General features: G+C 45.4%; 1 protein-coding gene across 2 annotated transcripts in view; it reads left to right on the top strand.

Moving 5' to 3' along the window:
* KIF2C (kinesin family member 2C) overlaps positions 1-17,407 on the top strand; it is a 31,854-nt gene extending 14,447 nt beyond the window's left edge. Inside the window, exons 8-21 of one of the 2 annotated variants that reach the window (XM_031969241.1) lie at positions 2-97; positions 395-449; positions 533-695; positions 1,208-1,298; positions 1,516-1,579; positions 1,725-1,816; positions 2,243-2,385; positions 4,326-4,530; positions 4,634-4,744; positions 5,221-5,288; positions 5,525-5,636; positions 5,755-5,868; positions 16,363-16,486; positions 16,764-17,407. In XM_031969241.1, coding sequence (XP_031825101.1) covers positions 2-97; positions 395-449; positions 533-695; positions 1,208-1,298; positions 1,516-1,579; positions 1,725-1,816; positions 2,243-2,385; positions 4,326-4,530; positions 4,634-4,744; positions 5,221-5,288; positions 5,525-5,636; positions 5,755-5,868; positions 16,363-16,486; positions 16,764-16,846 — 1,521 coding nt within the window. In that variant the 3' untranslated portion in view covers positions 16,847-17,407. The remainder of the gene's footprint in view (position 1; positions 98-394; positions 450-532; positions 696-1,207; positions 1,299-1,515; positions 1,580-1,724; positions 1,817-2,242; positions 2,386-4,325; positions 4,531-4,633; positions 4,745-5,220; positions 5,289-5,524; positions 5,637-5,754; positions 5,869-16,362; positions 16,487-16,763) is intronic. The other variant, XM_012547498.2, reaches the window with a different exon arrangement.
* Positions 17,408-19,860: the final 2,453 nt, after the last annotated feature.

Genomic DNA, 19,860 nt, shown 5'->3' with positions numbered 1-19,860 from the left:
GGAATACGACACCAGTCTGCCCAACTGGGAGTTTGCACGAATGATTAAGGAGTTCCGAGCTACTCTGGACTGTCAGAGACTTACTATGACTGACCCTGTAAGTGTGATTGGCCACAGGCCAGACAGCAGCCATGCTGTGCCCCATCCCCCTTCCCACCTCCAACCTTGCTGGGGCCTAGGGAGTGTGTGAACAGTCCACTCGTGACTCAGGCCTTTTATGAACTGTCCCCCAGTGCAGCAGATGGACAGGGGTGGGGAGCAGGAGTGGGATTTTCCCAGGCTCGTGTGGGAATGGAGAGCGCACCTGGGGTCCAGCTTTGGGGGAGGCAATGAATGCAGGCAGGTATGGGGATCCTGAATGTCTTGTCTTTCTGTCACCCCTCCCTCCTTGCAGATAGAGGAGCATCGGATATGTGTCTGTGTTAGGAAGCGCCCTCTTAATAAGCAAGGTAAGCCCTGCCACATTGGGCACGTACATGTGTGCGTCCTCAGCAGCTTCCTGGGCCTGCAAACCTGTGCTTTCCCCTTGCAGAATTAGCCAAGAAGGAGTTTGATGTGATCTCGGTTCCCAGTAAATGCCTCCTCCTAGTTCATGAACCCAAGCTCAAAGTGGACCTGACCAAGTATCTGGAGAACCAGGCGTTCCGCTTCGATTTTGCTTTCGATGAAACGGCGTCCAATGAGGTTGTCTACAGGTGGGGGTCTTCCCAGCAAAGCCTCAGGCCCTCCCTATTTGGGGAGTTCAAGGCCTTCCAGCCCCATGCTGGGTCTATGGGCTTGATGTGCTGCCTCTGACTGATTTCCTTTTCTGTCCCACACAAATTGTCCAGTTTCAAGTTCTGCCCGTAGGTTTGGCAGCCAGGAAAGAAATGGCTGGCTTCTGGCCTCGAGCCCTGTGCCAGTGTGCCCAAGAGGCATGTTCCTGTACCATCCAAGGAGGCAGCAGGTGCCAGTGTCCTGTCAGGGCTTTTGGTAGGGCTGAAAGGCCTTTCTGGGCAGCCCTCTGCTACTGACCACTCCACAACCAGGCTCTGATGTGACACTAGGGCTTTGGGGCTCATCAAAGGCTTTCCTGGTCTGCCAACCAGTGACCTCTTAGCCCTGGGGAGGGAGTTAAGATGCATTTTTGTCAGACCCAGCTAGAGAGATCAGAATGGCTTCAGGTGGCAGTGGCTCGCCCCCAGCCCACAGCCTTCTTTTTTTGTAGGTTCACAGCCAGGCCACTGGTACAGACGATCTTCGAAGGAGGAAAGGCAACCTGCTTCGCGTATGGCCAGACAGGCAGTGGCAAAACCCACGTGAGTCATGTGAAGGGCCCTGTGGACAGAGCCTAGCCTGGGAGCTTTCCCAGAGTGCTGTCTTGCTCTTGGGGCTCAACAGGAGGAGGAGAAATGTCTCCATGGGGGGATGAGAGGGAACGCCAGGGGATGCTGGTCTCTTGTTGAAGGCCTCATCTGCTGCGCTGGGTCCTGGATGTGACCCCTCAGTTGATGAGGCTGCTATTTGCCTTTGCAGACGATGGGCGGTGACTTCTCTGGGAAAAATCAGAATGCATCCAAGGGCATCTACGCATTTGCCTGTAAGTCCCACAGAAGCCTCACCTCTGGAGGCCAAGCTGAGCTCCCTCCTCCCAGCTCAGAGCATCCCTTCCCCTCCTAGCTGAGACAGGCAGGAAGGCTACATCCAGGCCATTCCTCCTTCCTGCCTCCCTTTCTTCCCTCTAGCACGAGACGTCTTCTTGCTAAAGAATCAGCCCCGATACAAAAACCTCGGCCTGGAAGTCTACGTGACCTTCTTTGAGATCTACAATGGGAAGGTCAGTAAATGGGGAAGGAAGTGGGTCAGGGGAGCCTGCTCTGCTCAGTCCCTCTATCCCTTCCCATCAGTGTTGAGCCAAGGGAAGGTCACTCAGCTCATTGCTCCCTGAGCTTGGAGACCAGGCCTGCTCACCAAAGAGCTGTTCACCTGACAGGGAGCCCCTTTCTTGGCCCAGCACCAAGCTTTCCTCATGGGGGTTTTCTCCCAGCTGTTATTGTTTCTGACCCAGTTTCCTCCCCTAGAGGACCAAAGCATCCTGGAGGAAGAGGAGTGGGGGGAGGGAGGAAGATGTGATACCTATAGGCCCTTTCTGTCAGTTGGGCCCTCTTTGGGTGCCCATGTCTCACCTCTGTCATCTGGGCCCTCTTTGGGTGACCATGGACCACCTCTGTCAGCTGTGCCTTCTTTGCCTTCCCCACTGTAGCTCTTTGACCTCCTGAACAAGAAGGCCAAGCTTAGGGTGCTGGAAGATGGCAAGCAACAGGTGCAGGTGGTAGGGCTGCAAGAGCACCTGGTGAACTCAGCAGATGATGTCATCAGGATGATTGAGACAGGAAGCGCCTGCAGGTGAGGGGAAGGTGGGCAGGTCACATGGCCAAGGGAGGACTGAGGCCATGGGATGGGGGCATGGGCCTGGCTGCAGGGCCAGGGGAGCTCAGGCCTCTGTCCCTGACTGCACTCCGCTGTGTGCCCCTGGACACTCTAGTTAAGCAGGAGGTGGGAATCTCTCCTGGTTTTCAGGGTGTAGTCAGGCAGTTCTGTGGTGGCACTTGTCTAGCAGTTAGTCAAGTATTTATTAAGCACCGGCTATGTACCTGGCAAAGCACTAGACGTAGAAAGGAAAAAGACAGCTGCCCCCAAGGAGCTTACACTCTAAAGGAAGACAGCACAAACTGGATAAATAGGAGATGACCAACAGAGGAAAAGCAGTAGAAATAAGTCAGATGAAAGTCTTGTGTAGAAGGTGGGATTTTAGCTGGGACCCCAAAGAAAGCTGGGGATCCCTAAGGCAGAGATGAGGAGGGAGAGCATCCCAGGCAGAGGACACAGCCTGAGAAAAGGCCTGGAGCCAGGAGATGCAGGGTTGGGGGGGGAGCAGCCAGGAGGCCAGTGTCACTCGATCTAAAAGTACAGGGAGCAGGTAAAGTAAAGTAAAGCACAGGGAATAGTAAAGTAAAGAAGACTGGAAAAGGGGAGGGGAGAAAATAGGTCAGGAAAGGCTTGTTGGAACACCAGATGGAATGGTTTGTATTTCATCCTGAAGACACTAGGGAGCCATTGAAGTTATTGAGTGAGAAGGTGACATGATTGCACCGTGTTATAGTCCAGTCACATTTGTGCCCAATGGAGGACAGCCTGGAATGGGCAGAGACTTAGGGCTGGCAGACCCCTCCTCCCCCTCCCACAGGCTGATGCTGTAGTCCAGATATAAAGTGCAGAAAGCCTGCCAGGGGGGGTAAGCAGAAGAGAGGAGGGAGGGGGCATGTCTAAGGGGATACTGGTGACCTCCACAAGTACTAGGGAAGTTTGGGGGAAAGAAATTGAGTTTCGGATTCAAGAAGTCTGTCAGACGTCGGGTCTGAGATTTCTGAAAGGCAGTTGGTGTGAGAGCGGAGGTCAGCAGAGCTGGGGCAGGAGATGTAGATTTGAGAGTCACCAGCATAGAGGTGGCCACTCAACACCCAGGAACTGATGGGATCGCTGGGCGAAGTGGCACAGAGGGAGAAGAGGAGGGGGCCGAGAGCGGGATCTGGGGAGGATCCAGCAAAGGGGGTGGAAAAGGAGCGGTCAGAGAGGGAGGGGGAGAATGGGATGGGGGTGGTCCTGAAAACCTGGAGAGAAGACAAAGGAGATAGTGACCAGTGAGGTCAGAGGTCAAGGAGGAGGAGGACAGAGAAAAGGCTTCTGGTTGTAGCTGTTAAGAGATCCTTGGCACCTGTGGGGACAGCAGAAAGGGCAGCCCAAAAATAAGTGAGAGAAGAGGGTTAGGAAAGAGGGGCGGAGGTATTGGGGAGCTCGTGACAAGTGGCCTCAGCTTTTACTGTAAGATAGGAGGCAGGTTTGGAAGGGCCGCTGTGCAGAGTGGGAGAGGGGTTAGCTAAGCAGGTTCTAATCTACAATGGACCCAGCAGAACTGGAGGGTGGTTTTCTCTGCCTTCATCCAGCAGCACATGGTAGAGTAATTGGAGGCTGGTCCGGGGCTGGGTATGGTGGGCAATATGACAAGAAAGCCTGGGGTTCGGGAGAACTGGTCAGTGTAGGGTTGAACCATTTACCAAAGGATGGAGATGGGGAGAAGTGGAGAGAGTGGTTAATGAAGAGCTGATGGCATGGGCGAACTGAGGGGTCCAGGGGCTGGAGGTCGCAGAGCAACGATACTGTGGTGGCCCTGGCCCCCATCCTGCCATGCAGGCGGGCACAGACTCCTTGGATGCAGTCTCTGATCTCTCCTCTGAGCAGCCCCAGGGAGGTTGGCACCCTTTAATGCGCTCCTTCCTATGTCCTAGGACCTCAGGGCAGACGTTTGCCAACGCCAGCTCTTCCCGATCCCATGCCTGCTTCCAGATCCTGCTCCGGGCCAAAGGGAAGCTGCACGGCAAGTTCTCCCTGGTGGATCTGGCCGGGAACGAGAGAGGGGCCGACACGTCCAGTGCTGACCGGCAGACCCGCATGGAAGGGGCCGAGATCAATAAGAGCCTGCTGGCCTTGAAGGTAGATGCCAGAGGCCAAAGCAATGGGGCCCCTGGGCCCTGACTGCCCTCTGCCGGGTGGGGGCTGGGGCTCCCAGGACTCAGTGTTTCCCTCTGGCCTACAGGAGTGCATTCGGGCTTTGGGGCAGAATAAGTCACACACACCATTCCGGGAAAGCAAGCTGACCCAGGTGCTCCGGGACTCCTTCATTGGGGAAAACTCCAGAACCTGCATGGTAAGGCCCCAGGGTGCTCCCAAGGGATTCCAGAGGTGCCATGGACACACCTCTGGGGTGCCCAGTCCCCTCACCCACACTTTGGAACCCTTCCACTGTCCTGCCATTGCCTGCAGCCCAGGCTCCCAGGGCAGCTTTGTCTGCTCGCTGCTGGCTGCCCCGGCCCATCCGTGTCCCTCCCGTCCTCAAGTCTCCCTTGTGCCCCTGCCCTGAGGGAGCACCTCTGGGCTCCGGGCTTCTATCTGACCTCTGGGAGCCCCAGAAAAGAGACTCCTTGTTGGACTGAGAGTCCCTCGGGAGACAGAGGCGGTTCGGGTGCCAAGGAAGGCAGTTGTCCTGCAAAAATGAGGCAAAGGCAGCTAATTGCAATGCAGGCGCTCGTGCTGTCCCAGGGAGAAGGGGGCTACTGGGCTCCGTCCTTCCCTCCCGAGGGAGCCCCAGGCTCTGCAGCAACCTGGGCCTTGTTTCCTCCCTAGATTGCCATGATCTCCCCAGGGATGAACTCCTGCGAATATACTCTGAATACCTTGAGATATGCAGACAGGTACAAGGGCAGTGGGCAGAGGCTTCTCCTGAAGGACAGAGCCCTGAGCTCTCGGGAGGCAATGGGCAAACAAGGGACAGAGGGTGGGTATGTGGGGCAAGGGGTGGGGAAGAGGGGAGGTGCCAGTCCTGGCCCAGTGCCCCCAAAACTCCCCCACACCCCTCCCCATCCCCTACTAGTCAGCCTGGGAGAAGGGCCAGTTCTGACCTCTCTTTTCTCCCTCCTTCCCTGCCCAGGGTCAAAGAGCTGAGCCCTCACAACAGTGGAAACGGGGAATTGCAGACCCAGATGGAGACGGAGGGGGAAGAACTGGGGCCCAACTCAGACAGTGCCCGTCATGCCCACAGGGTAAGTCAGGCCAGACGGGGGGCTCTGGGCAACGGGAGGTGGAATGGAAGCCCGGGGCTGACCCGGCCCTGCAGAGCCCGCAGCTCAGCGAGGGCCTCTCCTTCCTTGGCTTGGCCAGCTGTCCACGGATGAAGAGGAGCTCTCATCCCAGATGTCCAGCTTCCAGGAAGCCATGACTCAGATCGGGGAGCTCGAGGAGAAGGCCATCGAGGAGCTCAAGGAGATTGTTCAGGTACCGAGCAGGCCAGCCTGGCAACGAGAAATAAGGCCACAGAAGGACTGACTGGTATAGGGGCTCCAGCAGCCCAGAGAGGGGGATAGGCAGACACTTATCAGGGTCTTCCAGAGGAGTAACCTGGCTCAGACAAGGAGGCAAGAAGGCCAGCTCTTCAAGGGGACCCTGGCCTGGCCAGTCCCAGAGCCACACTTCCTTCTGGCTGTACCCTTAAACAAGCACTCTAAACAACAAGCACCTTGAGAAGGTGGCCCACTGTCTTAGGGGCAGCTCTTTTCCCAATATCTCTCTCTGCTAGCAACCCCACCCCTCACTCCCCATGTAGACTGTGGTGACTGCTGCTCTCTGGGGAAGAAGCCCCTACTCCCCTGCCCCAACCCACACATTTTAGAGCCCTGATTGAGAAGGATGGTGGGTGCCAGCAGAGAGGCAGCCGCAGCCCACCCTCCCTGCCAGTCCAGCTGGCTCTCATGGCATTTTCTATTGGCATCCTTCCCAAATGTGGCTTGGAGACCTGACCCCAGACAATTCTGTGCTCTCCCACGTTCTGGACATGGTCTTTCCCTCTGCAACATCAGGTAGTGTTAGCTCCTCTCAAGCCTGCCATGCCAGGAGTCTATTCTGTATTTATAGCATTTATATTTCCAATCTCAAGTCTAGAACTTTATATTTTATCTCTGTGAACTTTAACCATCATCATCATGAATTTGACCCTATGAGCTAACCCGTCGAGACCTGGTCATCCAGTGTGTTCATTCTCCCTCCAACTTTGGGTTCTCTGTAGTGTGGACATAGGTACTTCTGGGCCTCAAATCATTGAGAAGAATATTCAACTATACAGGGCTAAGCACAAATCCCAGGGAAATCTGGGATCCAATCATCCCGCCACTTCTCAAGCTACCCAACTGTACTGTCACCTAGACCGTGTCCTTCATCTTCTCTGGGAAAATAACAGCATGGGAGGGTAGTCTGTCTCTTCATTGTCCTCTGAGCTATCAGACCCTTTCTGTGTGATCTTGGCAATACAGTAGACACTTTCTAACAGCATGAATCACCTCTGATAATGCACCCTTTTGAGAAGGAAGGAACCAGCCCCACATCACCTTTCTGTTGTTAGCAGAGATGTGCGCCTGCGTGTGAAATGTGATATGTGAGAGGTATCTACTGGCAGGCAAGGTTGTTCTATCCAAAAGACTGGGTTTTAAAACTTTTTTCCCTTCTAACTCCTTCTCTCTCCCCACTTGGGGGGGAAAAAGGACAAAATCCTTGCACCAGTTGTAAATATTCAAGCAAAACCAATTCTCATATTGGCCATGTCCACCAGATGTATGGTTTGTTCTGCATTTTTGTCTCTCCTGGCAGTTTTGACTTGAATGAGTCCTATTCATCATGAATTCTTTGGAAACATGATTATTTTGTTGTTCAGAATTCTTAAGTCTTTCAAATTTTAGTTTTCCAGTGTTATTCTCTTTTCTCTTTTTTTTTTTTTTTTTTTTGCTCTCTTCCCTCTGTACCAGTTCACACAAGTCTTCCAGATTTCTCTGAATCTATCCCCTGTATTTCTTATTACAGCATAATCATTTTGTCACACTCATACATAATGCTCTGTCATTCCCTAGTTGATGGGCACACAGTTTACAGGTTTTTTTGCCACTACAAAAAAGAATAAATATTATGTAGCACTTTGTTCAACCTGATCTCTCTAGTGACATCGCCAGGTTCAGTAAAATAATATGCCCCCAAGTTAGTAATATCTGAACTATGGTGTGCATTGCTTTTCAGAATGCCTGGAACCAGAATCAATACACATCTCCACTAACCAGTGCAGTCTTTACAACTTTTGTCATTTTCCCTTTTTGTTAACTTTTCCAATAAGATGGATGAGAGGTAGAACCTTAAGAGTTACTTTATTTTGTAATTTATCTAATTATTAGTGAATTGAAGCATTTTTTCATATGGCTTTCATCTCCTGAGGACTACTTATTTTATCTTTAAACCACTTCTCAATTGAAAGTGACTTTGTTTTTAAATAAATTTGAATAAATTCCCTATAGAAATAGAAAATATATAAATATTTGAAAGATGGATAGATAGATCCTGGATCTGAGACTTTTATCAGAGAAATTTTCTGTAAACTTTCCCTTATAGTCTTAGCTGAATTGGATCTGTTTGGGAAAAAACTTGAATTTTATGTAATTGAAATTGTCCATTTTTTCTTTTATGATATTCTTTATTTTTTGTTTAGTTATGATGAACTCTTCCCCTAACCATAGATCTGAAAGGTGATTTCTTTGTTCCATTTGTTTATGATGTGACTTTTAAGATCTAGGTCATGAATAATGGATATATGAAGCCTATGTTGATGTACGTCATGTGAGATGTTGGTCTAAACTTGATTTCTTCCAGAATACTATGAATTTTTACCTCATTAACTAGGATCTTTGAATTTATCAAATACCAGGCTACTATTAGTCTGCTTCTTATGTGTTGTGTACTTAATCGAATCCGATTCATTCATTGACTTCTTTGTTTAACTAGTACCAAATCATCTTGACTCTTCCTCTGTAGTATAGTTTAAAATCTGATACTACTAAACTTCCTTCCACTTTCTTTATCATTTATTTCCTTTGAGATTCTTGATTTTTTTGTTCTTCCAGATCAATTTGGTTATTTTTTTTTTTCTAGCTCTATAAAGTAGCCCTTTGGTAGTTTGATCAATATGGCACCAAATAAGTAAATTTTTTTTATTAGTTTTGTTATAATCATATATATATATATAAATATATAAATATTTCTCCAGTTATTTCAGTCAGTCTTTATTTCTGTAAATAGTATTTTGTAGTTCTGTTCTTAGTGGTTCTGTATGTATCTTGGTAAAGTCCAAAGCATAAGTTGTTATTCAGTCATTTTTCACTCTTGTCCAACTCCTCTTCATCATTCCATTTAGGGTTTTCTTGGCAAAGTTCCTGGAGTGTTTTGCCATTTCTTCTCCTGCTCATTTTGCAGATGTGGAAACCAAGGACAACTGGGTTAAGTAACTTGCCCCAGGGTCACATGGCTAGTAAGGGTCTGCACTCCAATTTGAACTCAGACTCATCATCCTGATTCTGGGCCCAGCACTGCTGTGGCGCCACCTAACCTGCTCAAAGTATAACTACACCATCGTATTTTCTACAGAAAGTAATGTTTTGTCTTGGCCTTTGTTTATTCTCTTTCTTTCTTCTGTCTTCTCTTTATTGCTCTGTCTGGCATTTCTAGTACAATATCAAATAGTAGTGGTAACAGTGCTTTACCCATCATCTCTTAGGAAAAGATTCTTATTTCTCCTCAACATATAATAATGCTGGTTCATGGGGTTTTTTAATATACTTTTTACCATATCAAAGAAAAGTTCATGTATTCCTTTGTTTTCTAGTGTTTTCACAAATTATATTTTGTCAGAAGCTTTTTCTTCATGTCGTACAATTTGTATGGTTATTTATTATTAACATGGTCAATTATGTTTATAATTATCTTAATGGTAGTAAACCAGCTCTAAATTACTGGTATAAATGCAACCTAATCATAGTGTGTAATCTTTGTGATATGTTGAGGTAGCCTTTTTTTTCCCTCAATATTTTATTTTTCCAATTACAATATAAAGATAGTTTTCAACATTCATTTTGGTGAGATTTTGAGTTCCAGATTTTTTTCTTCCTCCTTTATTTCCTCCCACCCCAAGACATCAAACAATCTGATCACAATCAAACACATACAAGTTGATATAGCCTTTTGCTGTTATTTTATTTAAAATTTTTTCATCAGTGTTCTTTAAATATTTGGTCTATGGTTTGTTTTTTTTTCCCTCCATTTTTATTTTCTCTTGCTTAGGCATCAAGATCATGTTTGTTTCACAGAAGTAATTTGATAGAATTTTTTTTCCTATTTTTGCAAATTGTATTACATTGGAATTAATTATTCTTTCAGTGTTTATGGAATTTTCTTTTAAATCCATCTGGATCTGACATTTTTTCCCCTTGGGAGGTTACTTTATTGTTCAGCTTTCTGTTCTGAAACTGGATTGGTGGAAAATTCCTTATTTCTTATTCTGTTAATATGAGTATTTTATATTTTTCTAAGTGTTCTTTTCATTTAAATTGTTTTCCTGGCATATAGTTGAGTAAAATTGTTTATCATTAAGATTCTTTATCCTTTATTTATGATAAATTCTCCTTTTTCATTTTTGATACTAATTAATTTGGTTTTATCTTTCCAAAAATCTAAAATTAATTAATGGTTTATCCCTTTGACTTTGCCCCCCTTAAAAAAAAAAAAAAAAAAGCTACTTTTATTTATTAAATCCTTGTTGGGGGGAGGGAATTGTTCTCAGTTTTGATAATCTCCTTTAATTTTTAGGATTCCTATTTTAATGTTTGGAGGGGTTTTTTTTTTTTTGTTTTGTTTTTGTTTTTATTTTTTAGCTACATGCCCAACTTATTGATCTATTCTTTCTCTCATATTAACAAAAATATTTTAGATATAAATTTTCTCTTGAGAACTGCTCTAATTACATTTCACAAATTTTAGTTTGTGCTGTCATTATCTTTGAAGAAATTGCAGATTGTTTCTCTAACTTGTTTGATTAATTTTCTAGGATGGTTGTTTAGTTTGCAATTACTTTTTGTCTTTTCTTCAATGGCACTTTATTCAACATGATTTTTATTGTTTTGTGACCAATTAAGGATGGATTTAATATTACAGCTTTTCTGCATTTATTTGTGAAGTTTGTAGGGTCTGGTAATTCTTGTAAAGGTGCTGTGCACAACTTAGAAATATATGTATTACTTTCCATTAACTATTCAGTAATTCCTAGTATTCTATCATTTCTAATTTTTCTAGCATTCTATTAATTTTCTAATATTCATACTCTAAAATTCTATTCTTAGCTCTCTCACTATTTTAGTTTACCTCTCTATTCTCCTGTAACATTTTTAGTTTTTCCATTAAGTATTTAAATAACTATGCCATTCAATTGAAATGAATTTATCTATTTACTTTTAAAATAATACTGTTGGTTGAGAATAAACCCAGAATTGAAAAAAAGTTTTGGAAAGTTAAGTAGAGGAGAAAACTAAAAAAGGTGGCTCATTCTCCTGAATCTCAAGGAATTACACATACAGAATCCAAAGAAAAGAACAAGGAAGGAACAGGTGATTGATGAGAACAGCAGTAGATTTCAGACAAGGCACATAGATTAATTAAGATATATATATCTCAGGAAATTGAAAATTCCTTCTATTAATCTTCAGATTCCCCAAGATGTGTCTTAGGTGATCCTGATTATGGCGTTTCTTTTTGGATGTCCTGAGTTAAGGGTTACAAATCTGGTCTCTAAGCTACAGAACTACTATCTCAAGCAAGATAGATCTAGTTTTAAACAATTTAGTAGTTTTTTCCTATAGTACCTTTCAGTTTCCATATTTATTTATTGTAATTCCCATATTTATTTTCTCAAATCATGTTCATTTTTACTGTTGCCTTCTCTAAGATTATTATTACCTCCTCCTGCTTTTTTTTTGTTTTATTTTTTAATTCAGCTGAGGCATAATTATGCCACCTGCTCTTTTTCACTCTTTAAGTGAGTCTTTAAGTTTTTTAATAAATAATAATTTTAAGATTGTACTTTCCAATTTCTAATGACTTCAGTTTTATAGGTAAATTCATTCCATTCTTAATTAAATTAATTAATTTTGTTTTATCCTTTTTCCTATCTGTTCCCTCTTTTGTTCTTAATCAGAAGTTCTAATCTTTTTCTTTTCAAACTCCTCTTCACAGTCCTCCACTAAGAATAATGTTTGTTTTGCTTATCATAATCTCTCCCTGAATTTATCCTTCCTTTTATTTCTTCCATTACTCCTCCCTATTAACCTTTTGTTTCCCTATAGATTTTTTTTTGGCTTTTTGCTGAGGTAGTTGGGGTTAAGTGATTTGCCCAAGGTCACACAGCTAGGATTTAGTGTCTTGAGAGCAGATTTGAACTCAGATCCTCCTGATTTCAGGGCTGGTACTCTATCCACTGTGCCACCTAGCTATCCCTTCCCTACAGATATGAATGTATTTTTATACCATTCTCTTTTATGTATTCTAACCTTTTTTGACCAATTGAGATGAAAATGAGATTGGATTTGGGGGATTTTTGCAAGGCAATTGGGGTTAAGTAGCTTGAGGGTCAAGTAGGAAGTGTTAAGTATCTGAGGTCACATTTGAACTGGGGTCCTCCTGACTTCAGGGCTGGTGCTCTGTTCACTGTGTCAGCTAGCTTAGCTGCTTCAAAAGGGAGGTTTTAAGTAATATCCACCACCACCACCCAACCCTCATCTTTTTCCTCCATTTCTTTAGGCTACTACTTGAATGCTCCTCTTATAGAAGATAGTAACGTCTGCTACCCTTCCTTCCTAAGTGTATTCTTTCCCTCCTTCCTTTTCCTTCTTTGCACTGTGCAATCAGGATGACCCGAGTATATTTCCCTTGACTCCTATGTTTTCATTTCAGAGTTGATATTCTGCTTTGGTTTTTTCATCAGGAATGCTTGGAATTCTTTTTTCTATTTCATTAAAGTTCTATTTTTCCCCTGTGGGATTAAAATTAAGTCTTGCTGGGTATGTTTTTCTTGGTTGCAAACCTTTAACCTTTTGTTTCTTGGACTATCATATTCCAAGCTCCCTGTTCCTTTTGAGGGATAGCTGCTAAAGTCTTATGTGATCCTGACTAAGGCTTCTCAGTATTTGAACTCTTTCTGTTTATGGTAATTTTTTTCCTTTTTGACTTGAAAGTTCTGGATTTGGGATATGAGATTCCTGGCACTTTTCAGACTATGAATTGTTTAATTTAGGGTTTCTTTCAGAAGGTAACTTTCAATCTGGGCAGTTTACTTTCAAGACTTCTTGAAATATGATGTCTAGGATCCTTTTTTGATTATGGTTTCAAAAGTAAGTCTGAACTGTTTTCTAGGTCAGGTTTGTTTGTTTTAATGAAATAACCTTACATTTTCTAGTCTTTTGACTTCCATTTTAATATTTCTTGTTTTCTTATAAAGTCATTAGCTATTTGGTTTATTCTTATTTTTTAATGAGCCTGTAATTTGACTGTAGTTCTGTATCTCTTTTGCTAAGCTTATTAATATTTATTTCTAGTTTTTCTTCCACAGCTCTCATTTCTTTCTTCTTCTTTTAAGCTTTTTATTTTCAAAACATATGCATGGACAATTTTTTAACATTTACCCTTGCAAAACTTTGTGTTCCAAATTTTCCCCTTCTTCCCTCCACTCTCTTCTCTAGATGTCAAGTTATTCAATACATGTTAAACATCTCATTTCTTTTCCAACTCTTTCCCATTTCCTTCATTTCACTAATAATATTTTAAACGGCAAATTCTTCCATTTCTTATAGTAATTTTAATTGGGCTTGTGACCAAGTTGTATTTTGTGGGGAGAATGGAGGGCTTTGTAGGTATTTTTTAATTCTCCTCTCCCTAGTTTATACCTTGAGCATTCCTTGCCTCATAACAAGTCTTTTTATTTTTCTAGTTAACTCATTCTTTCATCCTGACTTCTCCAATTGGAATTTTGTATTAGGGCTAGACACTATGCACCACTATTGACTATTGTGGCCTTACATTGTCTTGGTCTATCTTACCTGGTATTTTGCTACCACTTTGCTTTCCAATATTATGTCCTGTGTTTTCAGGGGTCACAAAGGTAGTTTTGATCAGGGAACTCCCAATCTACAGTAGACACTGTGTACTGTTCAAGAATACAGTGTGACTGCTATCCCTTCTTAGCTTTCTTTTTTATAATTCAATTTTACTTTCAGTGTCAAGTCCTCTCCTTTTCCTACCCACTAAGAAAACAAGAAAAACAAAACTCATTACAAATATGTCTGGGTCTATAAAATAAATTCCTATATTAGCTTTGTCAAAAATAAAAGAAGAAGAAGAAAATATACTTAAATCCTCAATCTGATTCCATCACTTGTCTTTCTGGAGGTGGATAGCATATTTCACCATATAAGTCCTTTGAAGTTGTTATATTGATCAGAGTTCCTAAGTCTTTCAGAGTTAATTATCTTTAAAGCATTGCAGTTATGATGTAAATTGTTCTTTTAGTTCTCTTCAATTCACTTTGCATCAGTTCATATAAGTCTTCCCAACTTTTTCTCAAACCATCTTTTTCATCATTTCTTACAGTACAATAATATTCTATCATATTCAGATGCGATAACTTGTTCAGCCTTTCCCACTCATGTGCATCCATCCCTTCACTTTCCAATTCTTTGCCACCATAAAAATAGCTCCTTACAAGTATTTTTTCTTTTTTTATGGACCTTAGTAGCAGTACTACTCAGTAAGAAGCTATGCACAGTTTAATGAGCTTTTTGGGCTTGGTTCTAAATTGTTTTCCAGTATGGTTGGACCAGATCTCCATCAACAGAACACTAGTATATTTGTTTTCCTGAGGCTTCTCCAGTATTTGTCATTTTCTTTTTTTTTTTTTTGTCATGGCCAGTCTGATGGTTGTAAGGTGGTACCTCAAGTTATTTTAATTTTCATTTCTCTATTAATGATTTAAAGAAGACATGTCAAACTCATAGTATACCAGCAGAAAATTCCCAGAAACAGATTAAAATATAATTAGAAAAGATTACTTGTTTTTCTCCCCTCTTCCCCCAATACAGCACAACATAGATAAAGTTAATTTGAGGTTTTCCATGTCACTGAACAGCCCAGTTAGGTGTTACAGTGGATAGAGTGTCAGGCTCAAAGTCAGGAAGTCTCATCTACCTGAGTTCAGATTCTGGCCTTAGATACTTCCTAGCTATGTGACCCTGGACAAGTCACTTAACTCTTGTCCTCGGTTTTCTCATTTGGAAAATGAGCTGGAAAAGGAAATGACAGAATTTTTACCAGGAAGACCCCAAATAAGGTCATGAAGAGCTGGATACAACTAAAATGACCGAATAATACCACCACCAAATTAATTAGATGATTATAGATTTGCAATATAGTTTGAGATCTGGTACTGCCAGGCCCTTTCCTTCCCATTTAAAAAAAACAAATTATTCCCTTGATATTCTTGATCTTTTGTTTTTCTACATGAATTTTATCGTAAATTTTTCTAGCTCTCTAAAGTAATCTTTTGGTAACTTGATTGGTATGGCATTAAAATTAATTTAGGTAGTAGAGTTATTTTTATGATACTGGCTCAGCCTACCATCTCTCCCTGGCTTTCCAGGCTAAAGAGCTTGGTTTGGATCCAGGTAACGCAGCTGCAGACTTGCCCTGGGTAGAGTGCCAGTAGACAGTGACCGTCTGCTCAGCCCATCGGCTCTGCAGCCTCAAAGGAACAACACCGCCGGCTCACCCTGGCGCTTTGCCTGGCTCAGGGGTAGCACTGTCTGGAGGGAGAGGCAGGCAGCGGAGTTCTGGAGAGTGTCTAGATGAGGGTGTCTGAGTCCTTGTCATATAAGAAACAATTGAAAGAACTAGGATGTGTAATCCCGAGTCTACTCAAGGAGACCATGAGAGCCATCTGCAAGTGTTGAAAGGCTCTCCAGTGGCAGATGATCAAATTTGTTCCCTTTGCCCCAGAGGAAAGAACCAGGAACAAAGGTGGGAGGATATTAAAGGAAAACCGAGTCAAGCTTAAAATCCAGGAGAAAACATGCTTAATTTAACAAGGAGAGTCTTTCTGAAATGGAATAGGCTTGAGGTAGGATGAAATCTTAGATTCAGAGGCTTTCTTAGCTTCAGAATAATCTGAAAAATCACATGCTTAATAAAACTGAACACCTGACCTCAGAAATAAGATAAAAATAAATTGGAACAGGCTCTTTCCAGGGGTGGCGGAGGCATGTGGGGCACTGGCAGCCAGAACACCTGGCCCCACAGTTCCCGCAGGTAGCTCTGCTTCAGCTGAGAGGTGACCCTAACCACTGCCCACAGCAGAGGAGGAGGCTCGCTTATAGATGAGAAAACAGGCTGGGAAAGATGGAAGGATTTGCCTTAGATGCAGCCCAGCAGTGTCAGTGGGCATGGAGTCTGAGCGGATCCCTCCACAGCAGTGATGGCTTCGAGAAGTGTTACTTTGTCTCCACTTTCCTGGCTTCCCCACCTCCTCCCCCATAGAGCTGTTTGTCAGTTCTTTCCAAGGAGCCTCTTTATGGTGGCCTGCCCACAGTATAGTGTGGGGTTCCCCAAACAGTCACAACTATGAGGAGAAAACCTGTGACTCAAGCCATGGAGCATCACGCGGGAAGGTTGGGTGACTTGGCAGAGATGATCTGCTAACCCCAAAGGAGTAATGAGAGGAAGGACACCAGGCCAGGATGGTGGCAGGGCTGCTTGGGGTGGGCAGGAGGTACTGGGTACTCTCACTGCTCAGCAAGATTGGCCTAGGTCCAGTGGGTTAGAATGGAGTGAGGTCCATGTGCTCCCCCTCTCCCTGTGTCCCTATAGAAGTGGACGAACTGGGTTGAGCTCCTGGAGACCACGGAGCAGCCGGACTACGACCTGGAGACCTTCGTGAACAAAGCTCAGCATGCTGCCACTGAGGGCATCAAGAACTTCAGCAGCCTCCAAGGTACCAATCGAACCCCCTATGCCCTTTTCTTTCCTCCCCCTGCCCCCTCCTCGCTCTCAGGGGCCTCCTTGGCCTGACCCCTGACCTCCAGCTCTATCCCCTCAGCCCCCTTGGCCAGGAGTAGAGGGTCCCAGGTGGTCTTGGGGCAGCCCCCAGTGAGGGGTGGGGGTGCTGCTGGTTTCCATGCACTTTGACCCCTGGCTCGTGCTCCTTGGCATCCTCTGTGCTGCCTCCTGAAGCCCGGGGGGGAGGCTGAACTGAGACCCCTCTTTTGCAGATGTCCTGCGGGCCCTGCGCCTGGCCATGCAGCTGGAAGAGCAGGCCAGTCAGCAGATGAGCAGCCATAAACGACCTCAGTAACAGGCCAATAAAATATGTTTGATGGTTAAGCTCTTCCTTCAGGGGTGTCTGGATGCCCTCCTTGTTTGGGGAGCTGGGGCAGACTGCTGGGACGTCTGCCCACTGGCCCTGGGCCAGGGCAGCCTCCGGGGCCCACCGGCCACCCTCTGCCCTGCACGGGCAGGCCCCCTAGCTCCCAGCGTTCTTTATCTATGTCTGTTTGTATAGGGTTTTGTATTGTACAGTTTTAGTGAGCATTCAGTCTGTGGGACGGATGGAGGACTGGCCTGCAGCTGTCCCAGAGCTGGGAGGACAGGAGGAAGGACCAGCCTTCCCTTCAGTTGTGCTTCCAGGGCTCTGGCCCACCTTCCCGAGCAGATAGGGCTGGGCCCTGCTGTTGGCCTGCCCAGTGTCGGCTTGGGGTGGAGGGAATGGGGAGATTTTAAAAAAAAATTCTGAACCCTTTTCCTCATTCCCTCTGGTAACCCTCTTGGGTTTCGATGAGGTGAAGGGGACCTGAGACCCGTCTGTTGTCTGTTGTCTGTATTTAAACATTGCGTCCAATAAAGGAAGAGAATGGAATCACTGGCCTCTTTGTTCTGTGGAAATGAGAGGGAGGGGTCCCGCTGGAGCTCCCCGAGGCCATGGGGAGTGGGTAGCAGCTGTTGGGTGGCGAAGGGGCAGAATCCTCAGTAGGGATCTGTAATGTTCTTTGGGTTTCCTTGGGGTCTCTGGGAGCAGCCTTCTTTTCAGTTTAGTAATCATCACAGTGATTGCACCACAGGGCAGCCATGTCCAAATCCTTTATTGTCTCCTTTCCTGGGGAATGGCTAGTTTTCTGTCCCTCTCCTTGGTTTGGAGAGCTCAAGTTCCAGCCTGCCTTCTCTGCCCTCTGAACCTCCAAATAAATCCTGGCTGAGGCCCCTTGCTTATATGCCCCACACTGAGTATAAACCAATCAATCATTCTATCACTAGGAAACCATTGTTTGTGGAGGATTAAATCGATGCTAAACTAGATTTAACCATTGTCTCCTCAATTCCACTTAGTGCCTTGTTTCAAATTCTGGCCCATAAAGTCTCCTTGTAGGATTAAATCAATCATACTGAGCCAGGCTAAATGAGAGAACTATTGTCTATCAATTCCACTGACTTAGCACCTTGTAAGAATCCTTTGTTTAAGTTCAGAGTTCTGGCCCATAACAGGGAGCCCCTTCCAGGGTGAGGCTTGTTGTCAGGAGGCCCCAGATGGGTCCCTGAATTTCCCTGAGCTGCCAGAGCTCCCTGCTCGGCCTCCCCATAAGAAGCTGCAGCACCCCCATAAACCTGTCAGGACAGGGGCTCAGCCACTTACTTGTCAGAGGGAGCAGCTACCCCAGGCTCGTGAAGACTTCCCCTTGGTCCAACAGCCACTCGGAGCTGGGTCAGACATGGAAGTCTGCACCCTGGGCCATCGTCGTCTGCCCTGACTTGTCCAGCCACCAGGTTAATGGGACCAGAGGAAAAAATGAGGCTGATGGCTCGGAACTACTCCGCCTCACTTAAATCCAATTCCCACAATTACCACTGCACAGGAAAAAGCAGCTCAAAAAGGGAAAAATGGGGGGGAGGGGGAAGCAAGCACACAACAAAAAGGGTCAAAATGCTATTTATGACCCACCCTCAGTGCCCACAGTTCTCTTTCTGGGTGCAGACGACTCTTCATCACAAGATCATTGGAACTGGCCTGAATCATCTCATTGTTGGAAAGAGTCACATCCATCAGAATTGATTGTTGCATAATATTGATGTTGCTTTGCTCATTTCCCTCAGCATCAGTTCGTGTCAGTCTCTCCAGGCCTCTCTGAAACCATCCTGTTGGTCATTTCCTACAGAACAATAATATTCCGTAACATTCATAGCCACTCAGTTTCCAGTTTCTTGCCATTACAAAAGGGGCCGCCACAAACACTTTGCACATATGGGTCCCCTTCCCTCCTGTAAGATCTCTTTGGGATACAGGCCCAGCAGTAGCACTGCTGGGTCATAGGGTAGGAAGAGTTTTATAGCCCTTGGGGCGTGGTTCCAGATTGCTCTCCAGAATGGCTGGATCCCTTCACAGCTCCACCAACAACGCATCAGGGTCCCCGTTTTCCCGCGTCCCCTCCGACATCCATCATTTTTTCCTTTCATCCTAGCCAATCTGACAGGGGTCTAGTGGTGCCTCGTTATCTTACTTTGCATTTCTCTGCTCAGTGGTGATTCAGCTGCTCACCATTTCTTATAGAGTAGCATTCCATCACAATCACATGATTACACACCACGATTTTATTTAACCCTTGCCCAAGTGATGGCCATCCCCTCAAGCTGCTGCAGATCTTTTTTGGTCTCTTTTTGGATCCAGCGCTAGTGGTATTACTAGTCAAAGGATATGCATGTTGTATAGTTCTTCGGGCATAGTTAATATCTTTTGTCCACTTAGCATTGGAGAGTGGCTATTTTTTTAGTAGTTTGATTCAGTTCTCTATACGTTTGAGAAAAGTGGCCTTTGTCAGAGAAATCTGCTTCGAAATGCTTCTCATAACTACCATTGCTTACTGTTCTCTCTCCTTTCGCCCTGTCCCTCCTCAAAAGTGGGTTCCGATCCCGCTCTCCCCCATATGCCCTCCCTCCCATCCCCCTCCCCTCTTGTACTCCCTCCCCCTCCTGCTTTCCCGCAGGGTAAGAACGCTCTCTATAACCTGTACTGAGTGTGCGCGTGATTTCTTGTGAAAGCCGGCACGGCCTTCCCACCACGGGCCTGCACTCCCAAAACGGCTCCAGCCTCTTCCCCGCGCGCCCCGTGGCTAGTGTGGGGAGGAAAGGGGGCCCCCAGAAATCCCCATCCCCCCTCTCCCTTTCCTGACGGGACCGGAGGATTCCCGGCCAGTCTCCCCGGCCCCTCCCCCTCCTCGCTGCAGCCCGAGACTGCCGCGTGACCCCCGGCCCCAGCCCCCTTTCAGTTCAGTCTTCACACACTGCCCAGGTCGAGCTTCCTCAGGCTTGGGCCAATCGGGC

The sequence above is a fragment of the Sarcophilus harrisii genome, chromosome 4 (genome assembly GCF_902635505.1).
Source record: "Sarcophilus harrisii chromosome 4, mSarHar1.11, whole genome shotgun sequence".
Lineage (NCBI taxonomy): Eukaryota > Metazoa > Chordata > Mammalia > Dasyuromorphia > Dasyuridae > Sarcophilus > Sarcophilus harrisii.
This window is presented reverse-complemented; position numbering and strand designations above follow the sequence as displayed.